General features: G+C 52.1%; 1 protein-coding gene across 7 annotated transcripts in view; it reads right to left on the bottom strand.

Moving 5' to 3' along the window:
* Nucleotides 1-19,620, bottom strand: part of ARID1A (AT-rich interaction domain 1A) — a 59,515-nt gene extending 39,895 nt beyond the window's left edge. For 2 of the 7 annotated variants that reach the window (XM_057403563.1, XM_057403564.1), the window contains exon 1: nucleotides 17,513-19,185. In XM_057403563.1, coding sequence (XP_057259546.1) covers nucleotides 17,513-18,664 — 1,152 coding nt within the window. In that variant the 5' untranslated portion in view covers nucleotides 18,665-19,185. Of the gene's footprint in view, nucleotides 1-16,825; nucleotides 16,978-17,512; nucleotides 19,186-19,480 lie in introns of those variants that run through there. The other 5 variants (XM_057403565.1, XM_057403566.1, XM_057403569.1 and 2 more) reach the window with 4 other exon arrangements.
* Between the last annotated feature and the right edge of the window lie 7,096 nt (nucleotides 19,621-26,716).

Here is a 26,716-nt window from a genome sequence, read left to right as displayed (position 1 = left end):
CAGGAAAACAAGGAAAGGAAAGAGGCAAATCCCACTTTGGAAGCAAGAGCCAAACCCTCCACAGCTGTACAGAAAAATGTAATCCTGACTTTCCCCATTACCTTCTTCCATTTGTGTTCTATTACGCCAGAGGAAGAAGGGGAAGCAGAGAACTCTCCAGTTTCAAATCAGCGTCATTCCATTATTGGCAAACGTGGGGATCGGCCACAACCGCCCCCAGAAACTGGAAAAGCCACAAAACCAGTACTAAAAGCCCTAAGCGCTCACCTTGGATTCGCAGTCTTTTCCTGCCTAGATGTGGGGTTTGTGATCAAAACTGAGCAGCAGCGTTCCCGGCTGTTTAACCCGGAGAAGCCCTAATTGATTCCCACAGTCATTAACCTGCATTTTACCTCGGAGAGTGGTAGTTAAGGAAGTCGGCACTGCTATTTATAACTCATCTCAAATTGAGGGCAGACTGCCTAAAATCTAACACATCCCAGCTGTACTCCTGTTTGAACTGGGGCCAAGGGAATTTTTTAAAGCAATCTTGGCACTGAATGAATGACACCAACAGCATGAGCGCGCGTGTGGTTGTGTTGTGGTGACGTAGCGCTGGAGGTGGAAGGGGAAGGGGGGGCAGCACGCTGTAATCCCTCTCTCCCAAGCCTGCTCGCTGTGTACAAGGCTCGGCCCCGGGCCGGTACAAGGCTCCGGAGCCGCCCACCGAGAAGCAAACACAGGAAACGGCTTTTCCTGTGCAACGCCTTGGAGCGAGGAGCACATGGCTAATCTGCATAAAAGCAAAGCCACACCACTCCTGCCAGGAAGGTTAGTGCTCATAATCTCTGGCCATGGAGCTGGCTGCCTGCGAGGACTTGGACCCGAGCCTGATAACCCAGAAAGAGCTGAGAACAGATGGGCAAAGACCCCGGCAGAAGCAGCGGCGCGCACGTGATGAGCCACATGGCCCCGCCAGCACTAACTATTGTTTGGCTGCTGAGAGCCGGTACAAAGACAGGCCCGAGCGGGCCCTGCGAGCTCAGGGAGAGGGGGCAGCTGCTCCCCTGCCATGGCCGGAGCATGGGGACCACCGAGTGCCGCGGGCCTGGAAGTCACCGAGCTGAGGAGATGCTGAGATGCTGACTGCCGTTCGGAGGGCTCAGAGAACAACCTGCTTGCCTTCCCAAGGCTGAATCCAGGTGGGATCTTACTGAAGTGAAGAAACTAGGTCTCAGTAGAAGAACATGCTGTTTCCTCGGGTCTCTAACCCCAAAGGCAAGGGCAAATAGTCTCTGCACCAGTGAAGTCACAAAGCACGCTGCCATGTTGGCTATAGAGATTGTATTAGTGATGGACAATGCTGGGAAAGGGGAGTTGTCTTCCCTAAGAATAAGTCAACAAGAATCATGGTCATATTGGATTTAATCATTGAAACCAGGCAAGAGAATAAAGCCACCAGTGTTCCCTCAACCCTTCTGTGCCACTGCAATCAAAATCAACAAGCTGTATGGAGATCAGCAACAGCCTCACCTTAACAGGCTGGTAACACCTACAGTGGCCCGTGGGAAAGATCTGCGTTCAAAACAAGCAGCTTTCCCTGCCCGTTCTCCAGTGCCAGAGAAACGCCAGCCAGGCCAAGCCAGGCAGGGGAACATCCACCTTGGAGTCATGGCAAATGCAGCATCACTCAGGGAAAACACTTTGTCTTGATCACAAGGGTGCCAAGAGGCTTCATCAACTTAACATGAATGTTTCTAAACAGCATCTCTAATCACAGTGGAGAGGTTGTGCTGACCTTTCCCAGGTCTAGTACATGCCACGTCCTCTGGAGCTACCAAGAGCTCAGGCTGCCACAAGACACTAACACTGAGTCAGGTCTTTGAGGTCCCACCCTCCAACACCATTAACACCCTGCCATCCACACTGCCTCCACCTCTAAGCCCACCCATGCCGTGATCAAGACAAATCCAGTTTTCAACATACTCACCATATATTAGGTGTGATGGTACCTGCACATAAGGCCCAAGTACTCATGAATGAGTGTGAAATGCCCAGGAGGGGCTGTCCTAAGCTGGCACAAAAGCCTCACAGACCCACCAAAGCCAGCCAGGCTCAACAACTTCCACCTGTGGACTGACCAACCCAAGCAGAGAGTTGCTCCCTTCAGCATCATTCACCCATGGCAACGCCATGACATCACAAGAGGATGGAACTAAGAGCAAGGGGTTGGAACACCAACATCACAATGACATCCAGGAGGCAGCCAAGATGCTACAGCAAACCCTACTTTCAGCTGGTAGTTTTCATGCCTCTGGTTTGCACTTCAGACACTTTGACGCCTGTCTGGGGTTTCTGAAACTCCACACACGCATGACTCCAATTCCTTCATAACCAGCCTAGAGGGTTCAAGCTGAGACATGAGCACAAACTGACAACCACCCTTATTCATGAGCAAACAGTGTTCATCTTCAGCGAGAGACATTTTCATCTGATCTATTTAAGGTGCAACTGGCTGGGCTAAGGTCAATATCCCAGCCTGAACTCGCTGCCTTTTATAACTTCTGGAGGGCCAGTGCACTGGGTCATACTTCCTTGCCTCTCTTCCTGTGGTGCTCTGCTTTTAAAGAGAGATGAAGAGGCTAAGGAGAAATTAAGGATAAGAGGAAGGCTCTCCTGTAGCAGATAAAGATGCCCCCAAAACCAGAACACATAGAAAAGCCCGTGGTAAACACTACACTGAAGTGTACCAAGTTTAAATGACAAGCATGTTTTACCGAGCACATCATCACAAACATGGGCACTTCCTTTTTCTTCTCCCCTCCCCTATTTAAACTTGAGAAATCCACCAACTTCCTTCAGCCTTCACCATGCACAGGACAACACTGTGAGCCTGAGCCAGTGACCTTCCCTGCCTGTCCCCATCACTTTGGGAACAAGCACCCTGATAATGAAACAGGCTGGGCTGGTCCCACTCACACTCCAGGTACCAAAACCTGGCTGATGGAATATAGTTCAGGATTGGTTTCAGGATTAAACCTGCAGGATGTAAGCTACAGAGAAATGAAACTCTCCCCTCACTCCCACACATCCTAGAATCAAACTTAGATTTGAATACAACCAAGAGGTGATGGATCACCATCATCTCATTGTCAATGGCCACTATGGATTAAGTTATTGGTTGCTAGCGTGTTCAAGTAACTGAGCTCTGCTCAACAGTTTCAGTTCTGCAACTACAGGGAGCCTGGTTTGATCTCTCACTTATTCCAGGAGGTCAGTTTGACCCAAGCCACTTTCTATTCCCCTCATCTCGTGCTAACACTCAGCCCTCAGGACAAGCTCATGACATCAACATCACACACAAAGGAAAACAGGACATCTTCTGAATGACTTCAGTCACCTGCTTCCAACTATATGGAGCTGCTGTAAACTTAAGATCAGCCCCATTCCTGCATTTATTACTCCAGTTCCTTTGGGGAGATCTTCTGTAAACCCAGAACACAAAGTTTCACCCGTGGAAAGAAGATGAAGTTTTCTCCAAGCAACTCTCCTGTGAGCTCTATCTCCCTGGCTAAACACAGCTCAGTAATTACCCTATTAACATTGCTCAGCAAGAGGCCAGTCCACACATCTCAAAGGACTTTCCTAAGCACCATTCTTACTGATACTCTTCAGATTGGTTAAAACCAACCAGAGTTTTGCTTACAGGTTGTATCATGATAGAACAGTTTATCCCTGAAAGAAGTCAATCAGAAGGTGATCCCGTAGGAAGTGAAGGGAGAGCCCCACCTCAAACCTCCACTGGAAGTAACCCGACAGCAGTACAGCTTTCAGGCCCAAGAACAAGCAGGGTTCTGAGGGGTTTCTATACTTTGAAAAGGTGGAAGGCAGGAAGGTGGCAAACCGGCCTGGCTTTTAAACCAAGGGCATTTCTTGATCTCATCTTTCCTTCCCAGCTTGACTTTAAGCCCCCCTTAACAAATTCAACAAATCCAGCTTATCGAGGCTCTGGATTTCAGCTCCTTTCTTCAGTCAGTTGTTCCCTCTGACACATGGCACAGTGCTTATCGCACCACATTGTTTAGGTGTCCCTCAGGACCCTCCATGTAATATTTTGACCACTGTCACATCTAGAGACAACATACAGCTGGTTTTCTGCAGTCTTCAAGATACACTCAAAGGCAGATGCACGCTCACATTAACAGGACTTTTTCCTGGGCTTGGGAAAAGCTGTAGTACAAAAGGACCTGAAGCAGGATTTACACTGTGAACACTGACATGGACCTGTGAGAGGGGGAAAGTTAGCTCTGTTTATATGCCAGGTTAGCCTCAAACTGAAGCTTGCCCACAGCCAGGCTCACACAGTGCCCTTGTCCAAGCAACATCACATGAGATGCTTCATGGACACCTTTCCCGTCTGCAGGCTTGATGCACATCTGCACGGAAACAGCACAGGGGATTCCCTACACCACAGAATTAGGCAACAACCAGAGGACTCATTTCCATTTCCTTCCACCTCTCTTCTGCCAGCAAGACACTGATGACACAACTGAACATCCACGTTGTTTCTGCACACCGTAACGTAATAACACCTTGGGAGAGAAGGGAAGAGCCCAAGCCCAGGCTGGGTCCAGCTCTCTGCAGCAGGCTGGAGAACAAGTGCTGTCCCCATGTCCCTATCTGACAGCCCAGCCCAGCCCGGATCACTTGCCTGGGCAATCAGTTTCCTTCTGTATCAAACGGACACTGATGTGGAAGCAGGAGCTGACAACTACTTCCAGGGTTGGTTTAGAGCGGCAGGCGATGCTGACAAACACCACTGCCTGAATCCAGTGCAGTCAAAATTAAGGGTTACAATTCTTTCACAGCAGCTGGACACTAGTGAAGCTTTCAGACATTCAGAGTCAGATTAGCAGCTGGCTGTTTCGCAGGGTGAGCTCTAACACCTCCAGTATCTCCACTTACCTGTAAGGACAAACCCCTCATTTCCTCTTACCCACAAGAGCAGGTAACCAGCTCTCCCCTCACTCCCACACTTCACTCACTTTAGAAACACACCATTCAACCAACTGACCCCAGTGTTTCTGAAATGCCACTCTTGACTCTTTCTCAACATCTGAACAAGAGGAAAAGAGAACTGTGTCTGAGCTCCATGGGAGATGATCCCAAGGAACACGTGACAGCTGTAGTGAGGTGCTGTTCCTTTTAAGATTGAAGGAAACTTCCTTCCTGAATATTAAATCAGGCTTTAAGTTTAGCCAGCCTCCTACGTCTGGCTCTAATGAACTGGAGGCAAGTCAACAAAAAGATGGTTAAGCATCTCATTACAGCATTTTCGTTCCAGGCCTACTTACACACTAGAAGGAGCAAGCAAGCTCATGTACCACAGAAATGGGCCCGGGCCAAGAGCAAGCCATAAAAACACACAAGAGGAGGAAGGGCTAGGATGGAAGAGCAAAATCATACCAAGTGTCACCACTACTTAAGTGATCTAACTTCCATCAGCCAGAGCAGTGGCTTCAGATCCCCACAAGAGGCAAAGTATCCGTGCTAAGCACCACTGAGAACCTGACAGGGTTCTGGAAGTTCCATGAACACATCCAGACCTGTGGCCAACTCCAGCCATCCAGCTAATTCCCTGTAACCCCCTTTTCCTTTCAAACAAGCAATGCTGATCCCACAGGCAGATGGCTATTGCTACTGAGCACAGTGGATGTGTTCCAAACCTAGAACACCCAATGGAAGAGGCTCACTGGAGCTCACCTTCCAGAACAAAGTTAGTTTTAGCAATTCATAAGAAGCCCTTTCTGCACAGAAATCTGCTGGGTCCTGCTGCACACTCAAGAGCTGACAAGACACCTCTAGCATAACCTCCTAAAAACAATTTCTTCTTAGCTCTTCATCCCTAAAATGCAGCACTGCAGGTTCCTGCCCACCTGTGTATGGCTGAAAGCTCCATCTCCATTTGATTATCTCATCACTTTGCAAATCTATCTCATTTTACACCAGAATAAACGGTGGCTGAACAGACTCAACTGGACAGGCAAACCCTCATGACCTCTTATCATGCCAGGCTGGTATGGAAAGACCCAAGAAGCATCTTGAGATGGCTCTCCATGGGCCTACCTCTCCTACCACACACAGCACCAAGACGGAGTAGGACAAAGCCACGTTCATTATAAGGGAGGTCCAGCTCAGGGTACCTCGTCTCAGCGTGCAGAGCTCCATCTTGTCCACAGCAGCTGCCTGCTTTAGTAAGAGCTGCATGTCGGGGCCTGTAGCTTCTCCAAGCCACGTTTCAGCATTACACAGGCTCTCCCTTGCTTCTGCAGAGTAACTGAGGTTATTTAAAAGCATGTAAAGAAACACCAAAATAATCCAAGAAATCCGAGTTTTGGAATGAATCTGTGGAAGAGGCTGGCAGTCTTGGTTTGAGTGAGCACAAAACTCCGTGCTCCATCACCTCACCTCCAGACTTTGAATCAGGCTCACCAGTGGAGGACATCACCACTGCTTTGCAATGGGGCAATGGGCACCAGCCAGCTGTAGCTGCCCAAAGGCACATCCTCATCCCAGTCGGGAGCTGCTGGGGTAATGAGCTGCTCATTACTTCAAGGCTATCTCAGCCATACCTCAGGTACAGGGCAAGAGCTGACCTTCCCAGTACAGTCTGCATTGCACTGGCATTAGCCCCAGTGTCACCTCATTAGGAAGCAACTTAGTACACCTTAAATCCCATCCATCCCTCCTGACCCCGCTGCAGTGTTTTATATCCAGCACAAAACAAGGTAACAAAGCTTTGTTTTGCTTAATAGAAAGTTATTTCCCTTCTCATTACAGCAGCTGATAAATCTGGGTGCTATTTTTGTGGATTTTATTGAGCCTTCTGTTATTTTAGTCTTAAAATTCAGCCTTCAAGACTCCACTTTGGTTCCATGGAACCAAAAGTACTTAAAATTGCAGTAATGACAAGTTACCATCTGCATTTACCAAGGACACACTTGGTAACTTTAGAGCAGGCAACAACCAATCTCCAGTATTTATACCCAAATGATCTATTTGCATCCAGAAAGCAGAGCTGCTGTCGTGCCTGTGTTGGTAAGAGGAGGTTGTGGGAGATGAGAAGAATATGTAGGCAAGAAACTGGGAGCTGCAGCCAAGCCAGCTCCCAGACAGCACTGAAGACACTACTAGAGCCTTCATCAAGCCAAGGCTGTCATGATTCAGGTTTGTTACACTTGGCAAGCCCAGCATGAATCCCAGCCCCACAGCAATGCAAGGTCATTGCTATTTAAAAATAGTAATAATGAAAACATGAAGCCCACCAGCCCTTGGTCATAGTGAGCTTGGAAACCTGGATCCACTGCCCCATGCTCGCTTCTGTCCTTGGGCTTTTATTTCATCTCCATCCAGAAAAGCCCAGCTCTCTTTCAAAGCAAAATGAACAATGTGGGGAGTTGCTTAGCAGGTTAAAAGGAGTGTGTGTTGGCAGCTGGTGAGAAGATACAAGAACTCCTAACTGTGCCAATGCCATGGGGGGAGGAGGAACAGCCAACGCTGCAAAGTCTTCACTGGTTTCAGGAACAGGTATAACAAGAAACTGTAAGACAACTCATATGAGAAAAGGAAGATGAGACATGACTGTACCTTGACAGCAGTGACAACGCTGAACAGTTTATTGTCATTTACAGAGTGATCAGATTTAAAGCTCACCTTAACACATGTTCACCATTCAGGATGAGTAGCACTGTTGCCTTGACACAGGACACTTTTAACACACTCTGCATTCATCATTAAAGCCAGTAAATCTACACTCTGAAGCTCAGCAGCAAATTATCTCCTGATATAATATGCCTAATGAGTTATTCTCTGAGCATGTGGACAACAGATTTAGCACCTTGCTCCAGAGAAGAAGGGAGGCAAAGGTTAAGGGCCAGAACACAGTTGAAAGCCAAGGAGCACTCAACTGCTCTGGGATATTTCATCCAACACTAATCACTTCATCTGATTTTAATTCCTGACACCAAATCAGCATATAGCTTTTCAAAGGGAATCTTGTCCTAGATTGCAAGGTAATCAATCACAATTAACGGGGAAACAAGCTTTTGCAACGCTGCCATGCCTTGCGAACCGAACAGAAGGCCAGAGAAGGTGCTTTAGAAAGGTCTTTGAAGTACAGGCAGGCAGGATAATTTGGGAAAGGTCTCTCAGTCCCTTCTGTACCTTCAAGAGGAGGGAGCAAACAGCCAAGTGCTTTGCTTCTCCAGTGCGTGAGCTGAGGAGAAGTGCTTTTGATGCCACTTCTATTCTGACCCCTCACCCAGGACTAGCACACTCCTCTCCTGAGAGGCCCTTCTCCACTGACATGCCCTGTTCCAGGGGAGCCATGCTCTGCCCCAGGCACACAGAAACGACACTTCCACTGAGATGATCTTTTGTAAAACCAAAGAAAACTGTTCCAGGTGTAACTCCACGTCCAGAGACAACGTATGATCTAGTAGCTATAGCATTAACCTCAATGCAGAGAGATAGGGCCTTGAGCACCTGCTCTGAAGAGCTCCCATACAACCAACTGAGGCAAGGAAAGGCTTCTGAGGCGGGGAGAACTGCTCATACCAGCCCTGCTGGTGTCTCACAATAAACAAGGAGATACTCTGATTTTCCAGGGGATCCAAAACACTACAATTGCCACAATGCCCCCATGCAACAGGAAGCAAAGGAGTCAGTTTGGTCTGTTTGAACAGGAAGTTAACCCCCACGTGCACAGAGCAGCCCCAGCAAAGGGCAGGATGCCGGGACTGCCGACACCACGGCCACAACACGTGCAGCCACAGCACAACAGAAGGGCAGTCTCAGGGAACACATGACCTCACTCGGTAAACTGGCCTTGAATGGGAAGCCTTTTCCTTGATTAGCTGTGCCAGCTCTGAAGTCAGAGATGGTTCACTAAAAACCCCGTATCAACTCTCAACTAACTCCAGCACTTCCACCGTCTCCTTGCATCATCTGCACAGAGGTAAGAACTGTCCTTCAGACCACTTCACAAAGTATGTCTGAAGAAAAGACCACCTCTTGGTCTGGCACTGGTTTAATTATTTACATACAGTTAATGAATACCAGATTCTCCTCCTAAACTTGTACAGGGTGCATAGTCCTACAGTCATTTGGACTTTAAATCCATCATCAGACTGTTAGGAAGTACGCCAAACAAGCCTACTGGAAGGATTCCACAGAGGGAGCCTGGTCAGCTCCGGGCCCCTGGAAGAAGTTCAGGTGGCAAAGCAGGACAACCCAATGCCTTCAACATGATCCCCAGCAAGCACAGTCATCTGGAAGTAAGGGGAGATATTTTGCCATCAAGTTTATCTCAAAGAAATAGGGGACAGACACTTTCAAAAGCAGGTTACCATTCACTTTTGCCTCTGTTCTCCAGACCTAAAGACACTGGGGCAACAAGAGATGCTCAGTTAAGGTGACTGGAGCTGGAATATCTTTCCTGATGTCCAATGCTAAGGACAGCAAAGCAGTGAAACACACTGAGGCAGCTCCATGGCATTCATCTGCTCTGTTCTCAGGTCTGGCTGAAGCAGGACAGCAGGTTAAATGACCTTCTGAATTCAGATCCAGACCTCTGTTCAACAAGAAAAATACAGTCACCTCCAAATTCAGTGCAGGCAACAAACCAACAGCAAGATTCTGCAGGCAGCAGAGATCACACTGCACATTCTCCTCACCCAAAAGAACAGCTTCAGTGCCATAAACCTAAACCAGAATGGCCATCTTCAGAGCAGGCTTCCCTCTAATCTGTGCCTCTTGCTTCTCAGACCATACACTGCCGCTCTGGACACTGATGGTGGCAAGAAAGTACAAACCCACTGATGCCAACTGGGGCTGGCTGTGCCTATGCACTGGTCTGAGCGTATTCCACAGGGCAGAGCAGGTCTCCCACCACGGTGTCTGGAAGCGAAGCTGCAGCTGTAGCGGTGGCCTCGGCCAGCTCTGAAACATTCCTGTGCAGTTACTCACAGGCAGGGTGCCAGAGCGGTGCTGACATCAGAAGGGAAACGGTAATTTTCAGGGTTTCTCTTAGTCAAACCTGAATGAGATCTCACAAGTGAGTGGAAGGAGGGAAAACGCAGTCATTCTGCCCACAGGGACACTCCAGAGGCCTCCAAACATCAAGAACTTCTCTTTGAGAAGAGTCACAGACTCTCTCTGGATGGGCAGCCTACCCCAGGCCAGGGTCTGACATCGCTGACCACCAAAACACTCCTCCCAGCCACATCCAAGACGCCACCATCACATCCCACCAAAACCACCAAAGTGCTCTTTGGTCCCCTTCATTCTCCAAACAGGGGCGTGCTGCACGCAGAGGGGCCACCACAGCGTCTCTAAGAACTACCCCCCGGTACAACCTGCAGCTTCTTAGGATGGTTTGGGCATAACATAAATTATCCACGAGCAAGAAGATGTTACTGTGCAAGTTTAATACGGAAATAAAGAGAGGAAAAAGGGAAAAGTTCGCAGCAATTGAATTTGTCCTTGAGTTTCAATGACTGTTGCTAACTTCAGGAAGTAAGGACATGCTGGTTATCACATGAAAGGCCAGTAACTGCAAAAGCTGCTGCTCCACTGCAGCTATTTACACAAACTGATTTTTCACAGGAATTTCATCAGAATTAACACATACACTCTCTTACCCTCCCATAAAGAAATGTCTTTACAGAACGACCCGATCCCCTTATTCGCTCCTGCCCACTTGTCCCTTTTTGCTCCCCCCAAAGCCTAAAAAGAGCACAATTAGAAATGCCTAGCTGCAGTTATTGTACTCTGAACACATAAAACCCCTATGTTCTGAGAGTCTGAAGTAGCTTTTATTCAGTTGATCTATCATTATGTGGCCTCCTTTACCTCTCGCTACACGAAGTTCATGCCAACGTTGTGTAAATACTCACTGAGCTGTCACTGAACCTTGGAAACGCTCCACAAAGAACACCACTGGCAACCCTGGAAAAGCTTTTCCTGATGTAGTCCAACAAAACCCCGAAATGCTCAAGCTGCACAACTGAACTGCGGAGTTGTAACACTGGGAGCGTAGGTGCACCAAGAGTAAGAAAGGGAAACCCCTCCCTCATCCATATGTTAATACATATTCTAATCCGATTAAGACACTACAGGAATGGGTAAAATATGTACATGAGCTCAGTCCTGAGAGCAGCAGCTCCTCCTGTTCCAGCCCTGCTTCTCTCATGCTACGCACCTCTGAGGGCAGGCTTGGGTGCTGCTTCCTTAAGCACAGAAGTCCATGAAAAAGGGTCTTAATACACTGAATTAAGACCCATATAGTAGGGAGGAAAGATGGGCTCACATTTAGAGCACAGGCTGAGCTCAGAAGATGGATATCCCACTCTCTGCCCTGTCCCAGCGCTGGTGCCTCACCTTGACAAGTTCTCACATCAGCATCTTCATACAACCACCACTGCGAGAAGAGAAAACCTTGCACTCCTCCTCTGTACCAGGGTGAAACAGGAGTGTGCCTGAAGCTTCCTTCCTACAGAGCCTGAAGAACGAGAAGCGCACACTCCACGCAGCAGAGATGACATGAGATTTATGATTGGAATTTTACTGGAATCACTCGATAAACACAGCACGGCCTTCCCCGAGCGCACAGAAAGCGCACACGCTCTCTCTTCAGGTGACCAACTTCCCTGCTTTTCCAGCCACTAAACTGAGGAACAGAAAGGCATCAACTCCTCTCATGGCATCCAGGAACAGGCAGGGACACAGACACAGCGCACAGCAGCTTCGGTCCAGCCATTCTGCCAAAGAAAACTGCTTTTTTTCCTCCAATCCCACCTGTCAGTCGCTTCTAGCGGCAGATTTACGGCACTGGCAAACAGACATCCAGGATAGCTTTACCACTGCACACACCAGGATAGCTTTACCACTGCACACACCAGGATAGCTTTACCACTGCACACACCAGGATAGCTTTACCACTGCACACACCAGGATAGCTTTACCACTGCACACACCAGGATAGCTTTACCACTGCACACACCAGGATAGCTTTACCACTGCACACACCAGGATAGCTTTACCACTGCACACACACAGCCTCTGGAGAGTTTAAAGGTTGGACTTCTTGAGATCAGCACAGGACAGAAAACTTTTGCAGGACTTCTCCTCCAAACAACTCCCCCCCTCCCCTCCAGAAAAAAACACATTTCCTTTCTTTACCCTCACCAGAACAAAAGGGGAGAGATTATTCTGCATCTTGCTGATGGCTTAAGGACCCTTCCAGAAGAAAAAGCAATGCTAAATACTGACAAGCTTACCATAACCCACCCCCCTCCTTTCCAATTACACTTCCCTGCCTTTGGTATCCGCTTTGCTACTGCTGCTACTTGAGAGTTTCCAACATTCTTGGCAGGAATTGGGCAATGGCATGCTGATGAGCTTTTCCCCAGAGCAATCCATCACACAGGAGTTGCAATTCAAAAAAGAAGAAATCAAACTGACTAGACAAAGAATTTCAAATACACGGAGTGAAAACTGCAAAGGGCATCCTTCTCCTCTCATATTTTCATTACCGAGATCACACAATTCCCATTCAGAGGGTAAAAACTGCATTTCCGAGTTGGCAGCGTGCCTTTGAAAAGGGGAGGAAGAAAAATGGAGGAAGAGTCACATTTGAGGTAACAGATAAAATGAAGGGCTGCACTATTTAGCTTCATTTTAGCCATTAGTTTCCCTCTGAAGGAAAGCTGCTGGGCTTTTTAATGTGATTGCCATGGAAGACTCTTAACAGGGTCTCGTGTAGTATTTGTGACATGGTATTCATTGACCAGGCCTCTCAAATAAAACTAGAGGAAAAAACCCAAACTAAGGCGAACATACCAAGCTTATGGGAACAGGAAAATCCAGCCAGAGCAGAACATCTGATTCTCATGCTTCCCCCAACCCTGGTTTCTAGTGTTATTTAGGAACAGGGAAGAGGTTCTGCCTCTTGAGCAGTCACTTCAGGACACATTTGCTGCAGCACATAAAGGGGATTAAACTGGACAGTTTAAGAAACCACTGAGCATTCTAAATCAAAAAACCCAGGCCCAAAATGAAACGTAAAAACCCTCCAGAAATCACATCTCTGCCCTACAACCTACAACATGATTACAAGATACACCACAGGTAGAACCCCCACAAGCCCAGACAAGAAGCAAGGATTGATGAAGCATTCCATACTGTCCTGTGTCCTACACATATCCTGCCTGGAAACACTGGTCACCTCAAACTGAGTACCAAGGAGATGGTATGCCAGAAAACAAGAGATGTGAAGAGAATCAGGCAACCCCTCACTGACTTCAGACTGGCACAGACTATTCAAACAGCTATACAAAACCTCCAGCGTCCCCACCAGAATTAACTAGATCTTAACAACAAAATTAACCCAGCACCACCTTCCTACAAACCAGACAAGGCCTAAATTCACTCATTCAGACCCAAACCCTACCCTTGAAAAAGATGATGCCCTCTTTGTTGGAAAGACCTAGCGCATACTACACCTCGCGCGCAATTCCAGTGCTCCTAACATTACAATGCTAAGCAAGGAAAAAAAGCCTGCGACACAAGCCAAGAGGAGCCAGGTCTCACTTTCCGATTCCAAGCTATCGCAGCTCACTGGCAGCACAGAGCCATTTGGTGCCAATTTAGTTTCAAAAACATATTTGCAACAACATTTTTCATGCCTCACTTGCCGCTAAAGTTGAGCTCGAAGTCAACAAAAAATAGCTATTACATGGCAACAGGCCCAAAAGCAGTTTGTCTTTATTAACATATGATTTTTAAACCGCCTTCACTGAACTTTATAATAGAGACCTAGAGACATCAGCGCACCTACGGGGATGTTATCCGGGATGTCAATGATTCATGCGCTCCAAAGACAAGCTCCCGTTACAGGAGACGCTGTCTGCCACCAGGAGAAATGCCCAGCTAGTAAAGGGAGGGAAGTCCTTCCTCTTCAATAGTTTCCTTTTAGTCCCAAGACTCTGGGAAAGCCAGTTGTATTATTAACAAGTAATACGCTAAGGGAAAGGGGGTGGAAACAAATGCATGGTAGAGCTGGAAAAACTGAAAACTAAGATCCCTGGCCTGGTTTCTTCCAAGTCATTCCCACAGAAAACCACAGATTCCTCCTCATCCCACATGCTGTAAAAGAGCCATTCTGATCCCTTGATCCTACTCCACGTTTCCCAGCTATGAAGGTCATCAGAAACAATGCCAAGCCCTCTGCTGCAGCCCCTTCCAGCAGCGAGCACATCTGCCTTCACCGGGGCTCAGCACCACCTTCCTGGGCCCTGGTGGTGAGCAGAGGGGTCCATGAGGGTTACAAACTACTCTCCTTTTATTACAGGAAACATTCCACCCAAACAACTTTCACGCCAGGAATTACTTGGCCTTTCTTGATGAGCAACACAGTAAAACCCTCCTTGTGGCACCATTCATAAATCCTAAAAAGAATCAAGAGTTAGAAGCACTTCCCTTTTCCACATCATCCTGCTTCCCATCCCCAAACCCCCAGAGGCTTACTATCCCAAGGATTCCCAAGCAGAGGAACCCCACGCTCTTCCCACATCATCTACAAGCCTGCACCTAGGAACGCTTCTCTTTCTAGTGCTTGCTCAGATGAATTACATTCTCCTCTCATCCTCCCAGAGTCTCCCAGAACTTAGGTGGCAAGTACCCACTCTGCTTATCACTGTCCAAGACAAAGAGGAAGACACAAAGCTTTATTTAATCCTGCTGCAGGGAATTTCACAGAGCACAAAGCAAAAAAGAGGCTGTAATTTAGGAGTGGAGTATTTATTAATCAACCATTCCTTGTGGGCAGCACCGATTGACATGTGGAAGCTTTTTTTATCGCGCTAGATAAGTCTGTTCTTTTTCCAGCACGAAAATAAAGGTAATTGTCAGTTTGAGTCCAATAATCCTTGGCACAAAGTGGATTTGGGAGGGCGGTTTGGTTTTCAGGATGGGGGAGTTGCTGGTTTGCTTTTTATATACACTATTTGTACTATCTAAAGTTCAACTCATCCTGAGAACAACTCTCCATTGATAACCCCCGTTTACAGGATGGGTTACTCCGATCTTACTGACAGGCTGTGCCTCGGCAGCTCGTGGCACCACGTTCCATTCATTTGCCGAGACAAAATAAGCTCCTCTCACAAGTACACATCAGAATACTGACACAAGCCGACTTCTGTCCAATACAGGCTAAAGTACCTGCCTGAGAAGCTCAAGCTGACACCACATTTGATCTAAACGTGCATTTTTCAGGGTAGAGGAAGTGCCTTCAAGTGAAACCACCGGTGACAGTTGTCCGCATGGATCACAGCTCTGCACAAACAGAGTCCTGAGGAGCTGAAACCTTCACTGAGGATAACTGAACACTCACTCCCCGTTAACACTGGACACTTCGATGACCAGGGCAGAGATAAGATCCTCTCTTAGCACTATTTCAATCTGACAGAAGAGACAAGTAAGTAATTCAGGACACTCAAGGGGACATTGCCTCTGGTTATCAAGGAACAAAACCAAAGCAGTTTTCAGATCAACACAAGAGAAGCACTGAGCAAGAAGGGAAACTCTGGAGGCTGCCTGTCAGCTTACATGGTCTCGGATGTCTCCAACCCAGGGCCTGAAGTTAGAGCAGAGTACACAGACTGAAAAGGGAAGTCTCAGTCCTGCACGAGGCCATGACAGGCCTCACAGATGCACATGTGAGCACAGAGAGTAACCCGGTTTAAACCAAGGTTTCCAGCTATCAGATACCAGCAGCTCTTTTCCCTGTATCTAAAATGTCTGATGCATACGCTGTGCTGCTTCCTCCTCTGAACGTTTTCTGGCCATCTATGTTTTCAGCAAAGAGGTAATTCTACACATACAAGGATAAGCATAATTCCGAGGCTCAATTTGCTGCCTACTCCTCCAAAGAGCAAAGAGTTGTGACCCTGTTGAGCCTGACCACAATGAGGACCTCAAAGTCTGTAACAAGTCCCTTTATTTCTGGGGGAAAAGAGACCCAGCAGCACTTGCTCAAAGCAAGTCAAAATGTGCCCAGAGACACGCAGATAGAGAGGCTCAGGCCTGTCCTCTATTAAAGCTCTACTGAATGTGAAGTTGATAATTCACCTTTTTCGATGCTGCAGCCACAAGTTTGGTTTTGACTGCTCTGTTGTTTGAGCTTTTTTCCTCCTTAAGGCTGTAACACACCCAAGAACCCCCCATTCTCCCATCTAATAAAGAACCCAAACAGCCCCACTTTTGAAATTAGCCAGAAACAAACGCACCCTCAGATCCATCAAAGAAATCATTTATACCAAAGGGAAAGTCACATAAACCAAAATAAACAGCCAGCCCATTGTGCAGGAGGGCCCTGCCACCGTTCCAACAACACAGACTCTATTCCAGGCCGCATTAAAACATCGCAAGCAAAATAAACCCAAGGTACAAACAAAATGCCATCGCCTCCTCTTTTGTTCCGAGGCACAATGCAGCAGGGGCAGGCGGGCCGGGGCTCCGCTCCCCGGTGCGGGGCTGCACCCAACCGCCTCAAGGTCACGGCCGGTTCCGGTGAGGGGGCCGCGGGAGGCGGCGAGCGGAGCTGCCGTGGGTCCGGGGCTGGCGGAAAAGCCGAGTGTAAAAGTTTATGAGCTCATCAGGATGGTTGTACCATTACATCAGAGGCAATTATAAATGGCCAAGAGCAGGAGATGGGGAGCCAATCAGATCACAGATAGGATGTCAACCTAAGACCAACTGTCTCCTGGCTTTGACAGAAGGATTTTACCTCCATAATTCAAATCCCAAACCAAACCGATCTGCACTCACTGCTCCCATCGCCCAGCTCTCTACCGGCGCTCCCAGCCGCAGGCCCCGGCCAACGGCCCGCCGGGGAGCGTGGCCCCGCACAGCCGGGCCGAACCGCGGCCACCCCAACGGACCCCGCCGGGCCCCGCCGAAGGGTGCGGGCCCCCCCCCGGGGCCGGGAGTGCTCCGAGGGGAGCGGGGCGGCGGGGCCGGGGGCGATGGGGCGGATGGCGGCGGCGCTGCCGGGGCCACGCGATGGCCCGGCCGGGCCCGCCCGCACCCCCGGCCCCCGTGCCCGGCCCCGCCGGCCCCTCACCGCCCTCCGCCGGGGGCGGCCGGTCCCGCTCGCCCGCCGGAGCCCCCCGGAGCGGGCCGGGGCGGCGGGGAGGACGGCGGCCGCTCGCCGGGAGCCTCGCACAAAGACTGGGGAGGGAGGAAGGGAAGGCGGCGAGGCAGCCATTTTAGAGCGAGCGAGCAAGCACAGACAATGGCAGCTCCCCGGCAGCGCCGGCCCGGCGGGGGGAACCCGCGGGAGAGGCACCGCCACCCCCCCAGCTCCCGAACCCCTCGTCCCCCGCCACCCCCGGTCCCTCCCGGCCCCGGCCCGGCCCAGTTCCCGGTGTGTCCCCCCCCCCTCCCCGCCCGCCCCACGCGGCCCCGCCGTTACCTGCTGGCTCCTGCCGAGGGACTGTCCACCGCCGGCTCCGCCGCTGCTCCCGGGGCTCATGGGCGCGTGGTGGCTCCTCGGCGGGGCCCCGCCGGCCGCTGCGGCCCAGCCCTGGCTGCTGCCCGCGCCGTACTGCGAGACCATCTCGGCGGCGGCCGGGCCCTTGGCGGCGGCTCCCCCGTCCTGCGGCCCGCCGCTATAGTCGCCCCCGGGGTACCCCTGGTAGCCGCGGGCGGAGCTGGGGGAGGTGAGGAGCTGGTTGAGGGTGGGGGTGGCCGTGGGCTGCGGGGTGGCTCCCCCTCCTCCTCCTGCACCGCCGGCGGCCGAGGGCCCCATGACCCCGAAGCGCTGCTGCTGGAAGGCGGCGGCCGCGGGGGACTTGGCGCCGGCGGCCGCCGGAGCGGAGCTCTGCGCGCTGCCCCGGGGGGAGCTCAGGGCGTAGGCCTGGTGGGGAGGCGGGTAGGAACCGGCGCTGCGCCCGGCCCCGGCCGCATAGTAGGAGTTGTACTGGTGGTTGGGGAAGCCGTGCTCGGCGCCGCCGTGCGAGTTCTGGGGAGGGGGCGGCCCCGCGGGGGCTCCCGCCGGCCCCGGGTAGGACTGCTCCAGGCCCCCGCTCTGCAGCGCTGCCATGCCAGGGCTTTGTTGTCCGCCATGTTGGTGGAAGGCAGCGGCGGCGGCCGCAGCGGCGGCGGCAGCAGCCTGGGCACCGCGGCCGTAGGGCTGCCCGAAGCCGTAGGCTGGCGGGGGCAAGGCGGCCGGGTGGGAAGGGGGAGGCTGCTGCGGCGGCGGCGGCTGCTGCTGCGGCGCCCCCACCCCGTCGCTGCTGCCGCCGCCACCGGGCGGCTCCGGGAGGTTATTGTTCAGGGTGGCGGCGGCAGCGGCGGGCCTGGGGCCCGGGTTCCCGTTCGAGCTCTTCAGGTCGGACTCGGCCCCTGCGCCCCCTCCGTTGCTCTCGGCCCCGTCCTGCAGCTCCTTCCCCGTGGGGCCCTCGCTCTCCGCCTGCTTCTCGCCGCCGCCGCCGCGCTCTGCCGCCGCCTCACCCCCCGCCTCCTCCGGGGGACAATCCCGCTGCTGCGCCTCCGCTTTCTTCAGCTCGGATGGAGCCGGGGCGCCCAGGCTGCTGGCGGCGGCGGGGGCGACCTGAGCAGCCATGATCCCCCCCCTCCCCACCCAGCCACCCCCCCCCGGACCGGTTCCCCCCGAGCTGCTCCCTGCCTGGCCGGCCGGCGTGAGGCCTCGCTGCTCTGCTGCTCCCCGCTCAGGCGGCGGCGGGCTCTTCAGGGCAGCGGGGGCTCATTCCCCCCCGGCCTGGTTGGCGAGGCGGGGAGGGCTCCGCTGGGCTGGGCTTCCCGGGGCCTGGCCCCGCTGTACCTCCTCGGTTGCAGCCGGCGGAGAAAGGGGAGGAGGAGGGAGTGGGGGGGAAGGAGGAGGAGGTATGGGGGGGGTGGGGGGGACCCGGGACGGGGCTCCCGGTGCGGGAGAGGCGGGAGGGAGGGAGGGGGGACACGGCGGGCGGGCGGGCGCCGTCCCCGGAGCCGGGCCGGGCGGCGGCAGGGCCGGGCTGGGCGAGCCGCGCGGCAGCTCCCGACTCTGGTCCGCCGAGCGGGGCTCACTCCGACACGAGGCTGAGCACTGCCATTTTACCCAGCGCCGCGGCCGCCTGCCAAACCCGGAGCGGAGCGCGGCGCGGCCCGGACGGGAGCCTCCCCCCCGTCACAAAGGAGGAGCGGGCCGGCCCCGGCCGCTGGCGGCTCGGCGCGGCGGAGGCTGCCGCACGCAAAACCCGCAGCGGATCCGCGGAGCCGAGCGCGGCCGCGGGGCCGAGCCGAGCCGAGCCGAGCCAAGTGCGGGGGGGGGGGGGGGAAGCAAAGCAGAGCTGGCGGCGAGGGGGCACTTCCCTTCTTTTCCCTTCCTTTCCCTTCCCTTCTTTTCCCTTCCCTTCCCTCCCCTCGAGGGGGCCGCCCGTACCTGTCCGGGGCGCTTCCCGGGGCAGCGAGGCGATGTCCTCCAGCGGGAATCCTCCAGGAGAGCGGCAGGGCCGCGCCGCCGGCTCACGGGTATCGGCAGGGAGATGGCCCGTGGGTTAACGAAGCGCCTCGTCTTTGTCCCTAGAAATCCCATTTAGAATTAGCCTTTGCAAACTGTTAGCGGTTGTCATTTCCTCTCCTCGCCAGCTGTGTCCCTCTGGATGCGGCCTTGGAAGCGCTCCAGAACTGTAACTGCGCGCAGGGACAGCCAAGAAAGTCTGGTCCCGCTCCTGCCAAGGCGAGGGCAGTGGGCACGGAACCAGGGACTCCCTCAGGGCGGCTGCATGGGGAGAACCACCACCTGGACGTGTCTAGACACAACAGGTTGAGCAATGGGACAGGATGCGCTGGCAATCGCAAAGGGCAATGTCAAGAGGTGAACCAAAAATTAGGCCATGCGCTGCTGCAACCGTTTCAGACCCCAATTCCCACCTCCTCCATCCCCACAGCCTTTTGCAAAGTGGGAAGAGGGAGGAAACGTACCTGGACTGCTGCCCCAAACATGGCCTGTCTTGTGCCATCAGGTTTTGTCGTGGCATATTCTACTTCAAATGGCGTGGGTCTGGCGCAGAGCATGGAAGGTACAGAAAGATGAGTTAGTTGGATTATAACAACCAAGCTCACAGAAATGGGGACACAGTGGCGTGGTCAAAACGGTGGGACCCATGAACTGGGCAGGTGTCTCTTCTGGAATGTGGAAAAGTGACCTTTAAGGAGAGAGAAAACAATGGATAGAGAGTCAAAAGATGCTTCTGAGGCCTAAGACTGCCATTTTAGAACATCACCCCAAAACAAAACACGGGGCAGAAGTTACCCCCATTACCAACTCTGTGGTGAGGGAAGCAAAGGGCTTGGCCCAAGCCTAACAATGGGACACAGCAGGAGAAATCCCAGTCCCACAGCCCAGGTCACAGTGCAGAAACACAAGTCCAGCACAAGAAGTGATGCCCAGGGCTGGATGCCCAGGAGGGATGAACTGAAGATTTAGGTGTCTGCTGCTGTCAACTGAACCCTCACAGTCATCACAAAACTTACAATATAAAATATTTATCACCTAGGATGCAGGTGGTGGAACAAAGGGGGTTATTCCAAAGCTCGGAAGTAGGAGGGCAATAAACAGCCACATTTTAAATGTATTTGAGAGCAATAAACTGCCCTTGCAGCTCCTGTTTTGTTCCAATGGACTATGCAGTGTGGAGCAGGTTCCATCCCACCAAACAGGCCAGTCAGTCTTTCTCAACTACAGAAAGAAAAGGGTAAGGAATAGTGACACGGGTATTGTGATCACACTCAACCACAGCCTCTGTGAAGGCTGGAGCTCTGGTACGGCGCTGGGATCTCACATGGGTGGCTCTGTGTGTGGACCACAGGACAACAAAGCCACCAAGATACTCCAGAAGAGTATGGAACATGCTAGAACACAAAGCTGATCTGCACGCTGTATTCAGAGAGCTTCTGTTACTTGATCTAAGCCCAGGTTCTAGAAAGACAAGCAGAGGGAAAAACTCCTTCCCCGTGCCAGGCTGGACCCCCACGAGTGAGGCCCAGAGGCTTTCCTTACATTTATTTATGCTCTGGTGGGCTACAGTGCCTAAAGAGACCAAAAGACTCATTTTCAGTTTCATTTATGCTAAACTTAAGGGAAACAAAGATCAAACTGGAGAGGTTTCTGCCCTTTAATCCCAGAAGCATCTCCCTGACTCCAAAGCTGGAGTCTACTTCAGGAAGCAAAGCCCCAGTGTCTAACCAAGCCCTGCCGAAAGTTTAATGACCACAGGTTGCGGCTTGGGTGCATCCCGATGAAGACCTTGCTCCCCACCTCTCTATGTGTGCCAGCCCTTTGGAATCTCGCTCTAAGAGCGCGATGGCAGACTCGGAAACCTGGTGCTGCTTGTGCTGTGAAGAGCAGCCCGGATTCCCCAGCCTCCCACACAATGGGAAGACACTCACTTTACCAAATGTTTGTGAAAGCTGAAGCAAGTTTTGGAATCTGCCTCATCAATGAGGGCCTGGCACTTTACTGAGGCACCCGGTGAGTTTCCAACTGCAAGGTTTGGGAAGCAGATGACAGCTCTTCAGAGCATCTCCACCTGAGAGCTGGAAATCCTCCTGCCATCCCGTGCTGCAACAACCGCCTTCCCATCGCCGCAACTTTCCATCGCGAGGCTCTTTCTGCCTGCCTGAGCGCTCCCTGCGAAGCAGCGTGAGCAGCCCTCTGCTCCCCACCTCCCCAAGTGCTGAGCACGCTTTCCTCCACAACAGGCTCAGCCCCTGGCTCTCAGATAGGCTGGGGACCAGCCCGGCGCTCTCACATGGCACCGCAGCCACCACCACTAGGCTGGCTCCTCCTGAGTGGAAGTCTCCTTCATGAAGGTGGCCGTGCCATTTAACCCAGCGCTGAGGCGCTTTCGGAAACCTGGTCTAGATTAGAGTACTCGAAACAGGAGCAGTGTCTTTCCCCCCTCCTCAAAAAAAATAAAAGCAGGCTCTGCCAACAGTGTGATGGCAAATATGGACTGAATCGTTGACATGGAAACCGGACTGAAGTCAGGCGCGCTCCCTCCCGCTCACACACACACAAGTTATCATTATCCCCGGCCTTCCCACTTGCTATAAACACGGACTGGATTAGCACGGCAGGAATTGGGCAGAGTTTCTAGGATAAAGTATTAACTAGCGCAACTGAGCCAGAATGAAAGGAGCTGGGATGGAATGAACACAGTTGGGTGAAGAAGGATGCTCTTCCATTTTAGTGAAAGGCACGGGGCTGCTGAGATATGCAGACTGGACCCAAGAACAAGAGACCCGTCTATTATAATTCATGGAGCATGCTGCAAAATATGGAATGGAGTAAGGAAAAGGTTGGCTCCTGTCCCTCAGCTTCTGGCAGAGTAGTTTGGCTAAAGAAAATTCAGTTTCCTCTAAATATATGTGCCCAGCTCGCTCCTTCCAGGATTTTAGCCGCTGTCACATCCATGTTAAGCACTCCCATTGCAGCTTCAGGAGTGCTGAGATTAATATTCCTGGAATTATTTGTTGGCTGGGAGCAGCTGATGTGCTGGGCTTTGTGTTAGACAATGCTTATTTACCCTCTTTTTAAAACGAAAAGCTTAGATATTGTATACCCCCCTCTCTGGCACCGCCACAATGGCAGAAAGGCAGGGGGGAGCGTAACTCTTGGGGTTCAAAGGCAAGGAGTAGGTTTTACATGGGGTTTTAGTGCTTCCCACCCAGTGAGCCCCGCAGGTTATGAGGGGAAGGAAGCCCTGCTCCAGGCTGCTGTTAACGTTTGACAGGGAGCCGCGAAACTTTGGATGCGTGTGGAAGGGAAAGAGGACTCGGCCCGACTCGAGGAAATAAATGGATTATTTTAGCAGCCCTCGCTAGGAGGAGTAAAAGGCGAAGCGGAGTTTCCACAGAGGAAGGGACAACCCGGGGCTGGTGCCACGCGGGTTCGCTGCCCCATTCCCAGCTGCCCCCCGAGCCACTCCTGGCTGGTGGAAGGGGACAGGTGGAAGTTTTGGGGCACATGTGTGCGGATTCGGGGCTAAGCGACGCGAGCAGCGCTCACCCCAGCAATGAGAACAAGGCTGGAGCTGGGATTTCATCCTTCCCGAGAGAAGTGACAGATGCTGGGGACGGGGACAGCAAAACACCGGAGAGCAGGGGAGAGCGAACCGCACTGCTGTGACACGGGTGTTGCACTACCGTTACACTGCCGTTACACGCCACCAGCCCTCTGATGCTGCACGCTCGGGGAAGGGAGAGTAAATCTACTCGGGGAAAGAAAAACAAGGGTTAAAAAAGGCAACAAAACGCGGCGCGGAGCTCCTAAACCAACCCTGCACTGGATCAGGAGCCAACCGTCGAATTTCCCACCGAATCCCACCGGATTTGGGACCTGTCGGGTTGGCTTGAAGAGCAACCGCCTCCCTCTGCAACCCCCACTCGGAAGAGTTAAAAACACACAGAAAAGGCTTTTAAAGCTGCAGAAAGAACTCAGCTCCAGGCCTGGCTTTTCCCACTGGTCGCAACTCTTAATTCAGTCTGGGGAGCAGGACTGGAAGCAAGAGCGGGCAGGAGAGCCCAGCCCCCCCCCCCCCCCTTCACTGCTCCCTGCAGTGGAGGGTACCCAAAATCCCCCTTTCCCGTGAAATCCTGCCCTGCTCAAGTGTATTTTAAGGGAAGTTGGAGTTCGGGCGTCACGGCTGGGGTGGGGAGGGTGCTGCGGGAGAGGCGGGCGCCCCAAGGAGGGGGTTTACCCCCTTTTTCTCCCGCTCTCGCACTGCCATTTTCCCGAGGCGGGGAGGGAGCGAAAGGCAGCGCCTGCGAGGAAGTTTCTCACGGCAACTGCGGGCTGGATCGGGAACGGAGCCTTTTGTTCCCGGCAAGTTGAGCAGGAACGAGAGTTGGAGCCTGCTGGGGAGAAAAACCAGGGGAGAAATAAAATGGAGGGAAAGAGGAAGAGAGGAGGGAGAGATGGTGCCGAGCTGAGAGCCACAGCAGCGCCGGGCTGCTCTCTGCAGCGCGGCGTGATTGAGAAAGTTGCTGTGGTTGCCCGAGGCAGAAATCCCTCGTTCGGTGCATGGGAATGAGGGAGAGACCCAAGGACAAGCAGGGCTGTGCAGGAAGTGGAATTTTCCGAGGGGGTTCACATCCTTCGGAGCTCTTTTTGCCAAGATTGGATCTCCTGGCTCGATGAAGGCTGCCTCCTAGAGACACCAGGAATAAGGCCTCAAAGATGAGGCGTGCACTAGGCCTGATTCAACTAAATAATGAAGGATAGGGGGCACCTTCCCTTATAATTAGAGCAAGGTCTGAAGATGAGGCGTGACTTTGGGTCCTCCCTTCTGTTTCCCTTTCTCCCCAGTGAGTGTCGAAACACCACCATGATGTCTGAACGGGGTGAAAAGCCAACTTAAAACCAGCCCCCCCCCCCCCGATGTAATGCTTGAATAAGTACCCAACATATCCATAGTCACAAAAACAACTGGGTTTGTCTCCTGCTACGCACTAATTCTGCACTCCAAAGCCACACATACAGACCCAGAATGCCAAACACTATAAACTTGTCAGAATAAACCCTCAACTCGCTGACAAACATCCATCAACTTAAAGTCACCCACGGAAAGGTGGAGCAGAACTTTAATCCCCTCATTATTTGTACACTTGGTGGTGGGTTCAAAAAGCCAGAGCCTGCTGCTGCCAAGAGTGAGCTTTTCACACAAGTTTGGGCTTTAGTGGCCTGGCCTGGAAATAGTACTTGATTAAAAATGTTAATCACCTTCTGGTCAGTGCGACCCTGACAGCGGCTCCAGCGAGGTGCCACGTGGGAAAGCAGAGTTTGGGATTTAAACGTGCTTTTCCCACTCCAGCCCGAGGGACTGAGAGCGCCTTAATGGGGGACAGGAAGAAATAAATACATTAAAATTAATAGATTAAAAAAAAAAAAAAAAAAAAAGCCCTTTTCGTGGTGCTCAGAAGCGACCTCTGTGGCTGCTCGGGGAGTGAAGTTCATCAGCGCGGAGCGAGGCGCAGGGCAGATGGAACGCGGTCCCGCCGGCTTCGGGGGGAAATTAAACAAGAAAAGAAAGAAATAAATGGGAACGGGGAGGGGGGGACGGGACGGGACGGGACATACACGGGGAACGAGGACACCCCCGCTTGCGAAGCGCAGTGGGCCGCAAAGCATTGTTTGGAGGAGGAGCGACGCCGCGGTGATGGGCTCAGCAGCGGCTGCTGGAACGCGTGGCTACGGACAATGCCGCCCCACAGCCATCGAGCGCCACCGCCCCGCAGCTCCCCAGTGCCCCCCAAAACCCCCGGGCCGGGCTGGAGGATCCCCCCCACCCGGAGCGAGCTCTGTGGCACCGGGACTCGCCCACCCCCTCGCGGGCTGCCCTGGGGTGATGGGGGGCCGGGGGGGGGCTGCACTCCCGGCCGGGGCACCAGGGCTGCCTCCTCCCACCGGTCTGGAGCAGGGTTTGACACAGCGGCCAGGGCTGTGGAAGTTCAACGGGGAGACGGCAGAAGGCGTCACACGGGGATTTCAGTTCTTCACACGCTTATGGTGGCTTTAACTTTTGCATCTTTGCGAGCAATTAACAGCGTGGCTGTTAAAAGAGGACTTAAAGACACACACAGAGCAGAGGTGAGGGAACAGCAAACACCCCACCTCATCCATGGAGGCAAGAAAACACATTAAAACCTCCCCATTAATGAAGAGGTCCATTAAAATAAAGCTTATTTTTGCTATGGTTATTTCTGGTTGTTCTCCCTCCTCCACCCCAACTTTGTTTTACTAAAGCAGGGAAACATATACAGAAACCTTGCCTGCAGTAAATGCTGCTTTTTTTTTAAACGGAGCCCAGATGCTGGTCAGGATTAAGGTTACACCAAACACATTCTACATAGCCATTTTCCAAACAGAATGAAGCAGATGGAAAAGATGGAAGAGGATACAGGAGGAACGGAGCACCACTGAAAACTGCAAGCCCTGCACTGAGAGCTGGAGAGGAGTGAAGTCGGGCATGTGGAGTGTGCCTATTGCATTCCTCACAGCTAAAATAAGTAGTTTTAATTAAACAGCTGTTGGAATTTGGGCTTTAAACCTTCTGTTTAAAATGGGAAAGGGAAGTTCAGCTGCAGCCGCTCACTGGAGTCTCCTCAGGGCTCAGTCCTGGGAGATGCAAAAGCCACTGGCTTCAGGCCACCAGAGTACTTAAGTCTACGGGTAATTTTAAACATCAGCAGTACCGGTGATTCTAAGCATATACTCCCTTAAACTTAATCGTGTGCTCAGCACTTTGCAGGATCCACCCAGGATACTCATCCCAGCTTCTAGCTCAAGAAAAGGAGGATGTGCACACTGGAGAAAACAAAGGGAAAAAAATCTGCTTCTGAAATGGGATAAAGAGGTTTGGGTTTGTAAAAGATGCCAGTTCATCAGTATGGGGAGCTCAGCTCAAACCAGGATCAGTCTCTAGGGAAGTCAGCTGAATCCATGCTTCTATGTAAAATACCCCCATTTGGCAAATTCATTCTAGTACTGAAGGTGAAATTCTGCAATAGCTGAAGTTTCCTGGGACTCAGATCTTCTGATGGGCTTTAAAATCCCACACAAAACTGGATCTTCAGAGATTTTGTTGATGCTATATAGGCACACACACAATGCAGA

Source organism: Pezoporus wallicus, unplaced genomic scaffold, assembly GCF_028554395.1.
Source record: "Pezoporus wallicus isolate ANWC-B61680 ecotype Strahan unplaced genomic scaffold, APGP_CSIRO_Pwel_v1 contig_8232, whole genome shotgun sequence".
In the NCBI taxonomy this organism is placed as follows: Eukaryota; Metazoa; Chordata; class Aves; order Psittaciformes; family Psittacidae; genus Pezoporus; species Pezoporus wallicus.
The sequence above is the reverse complement of the archived record's forward strand: the minus strand, read 5'-3'. Positions and strand labels throughout refer to the sequence as shown.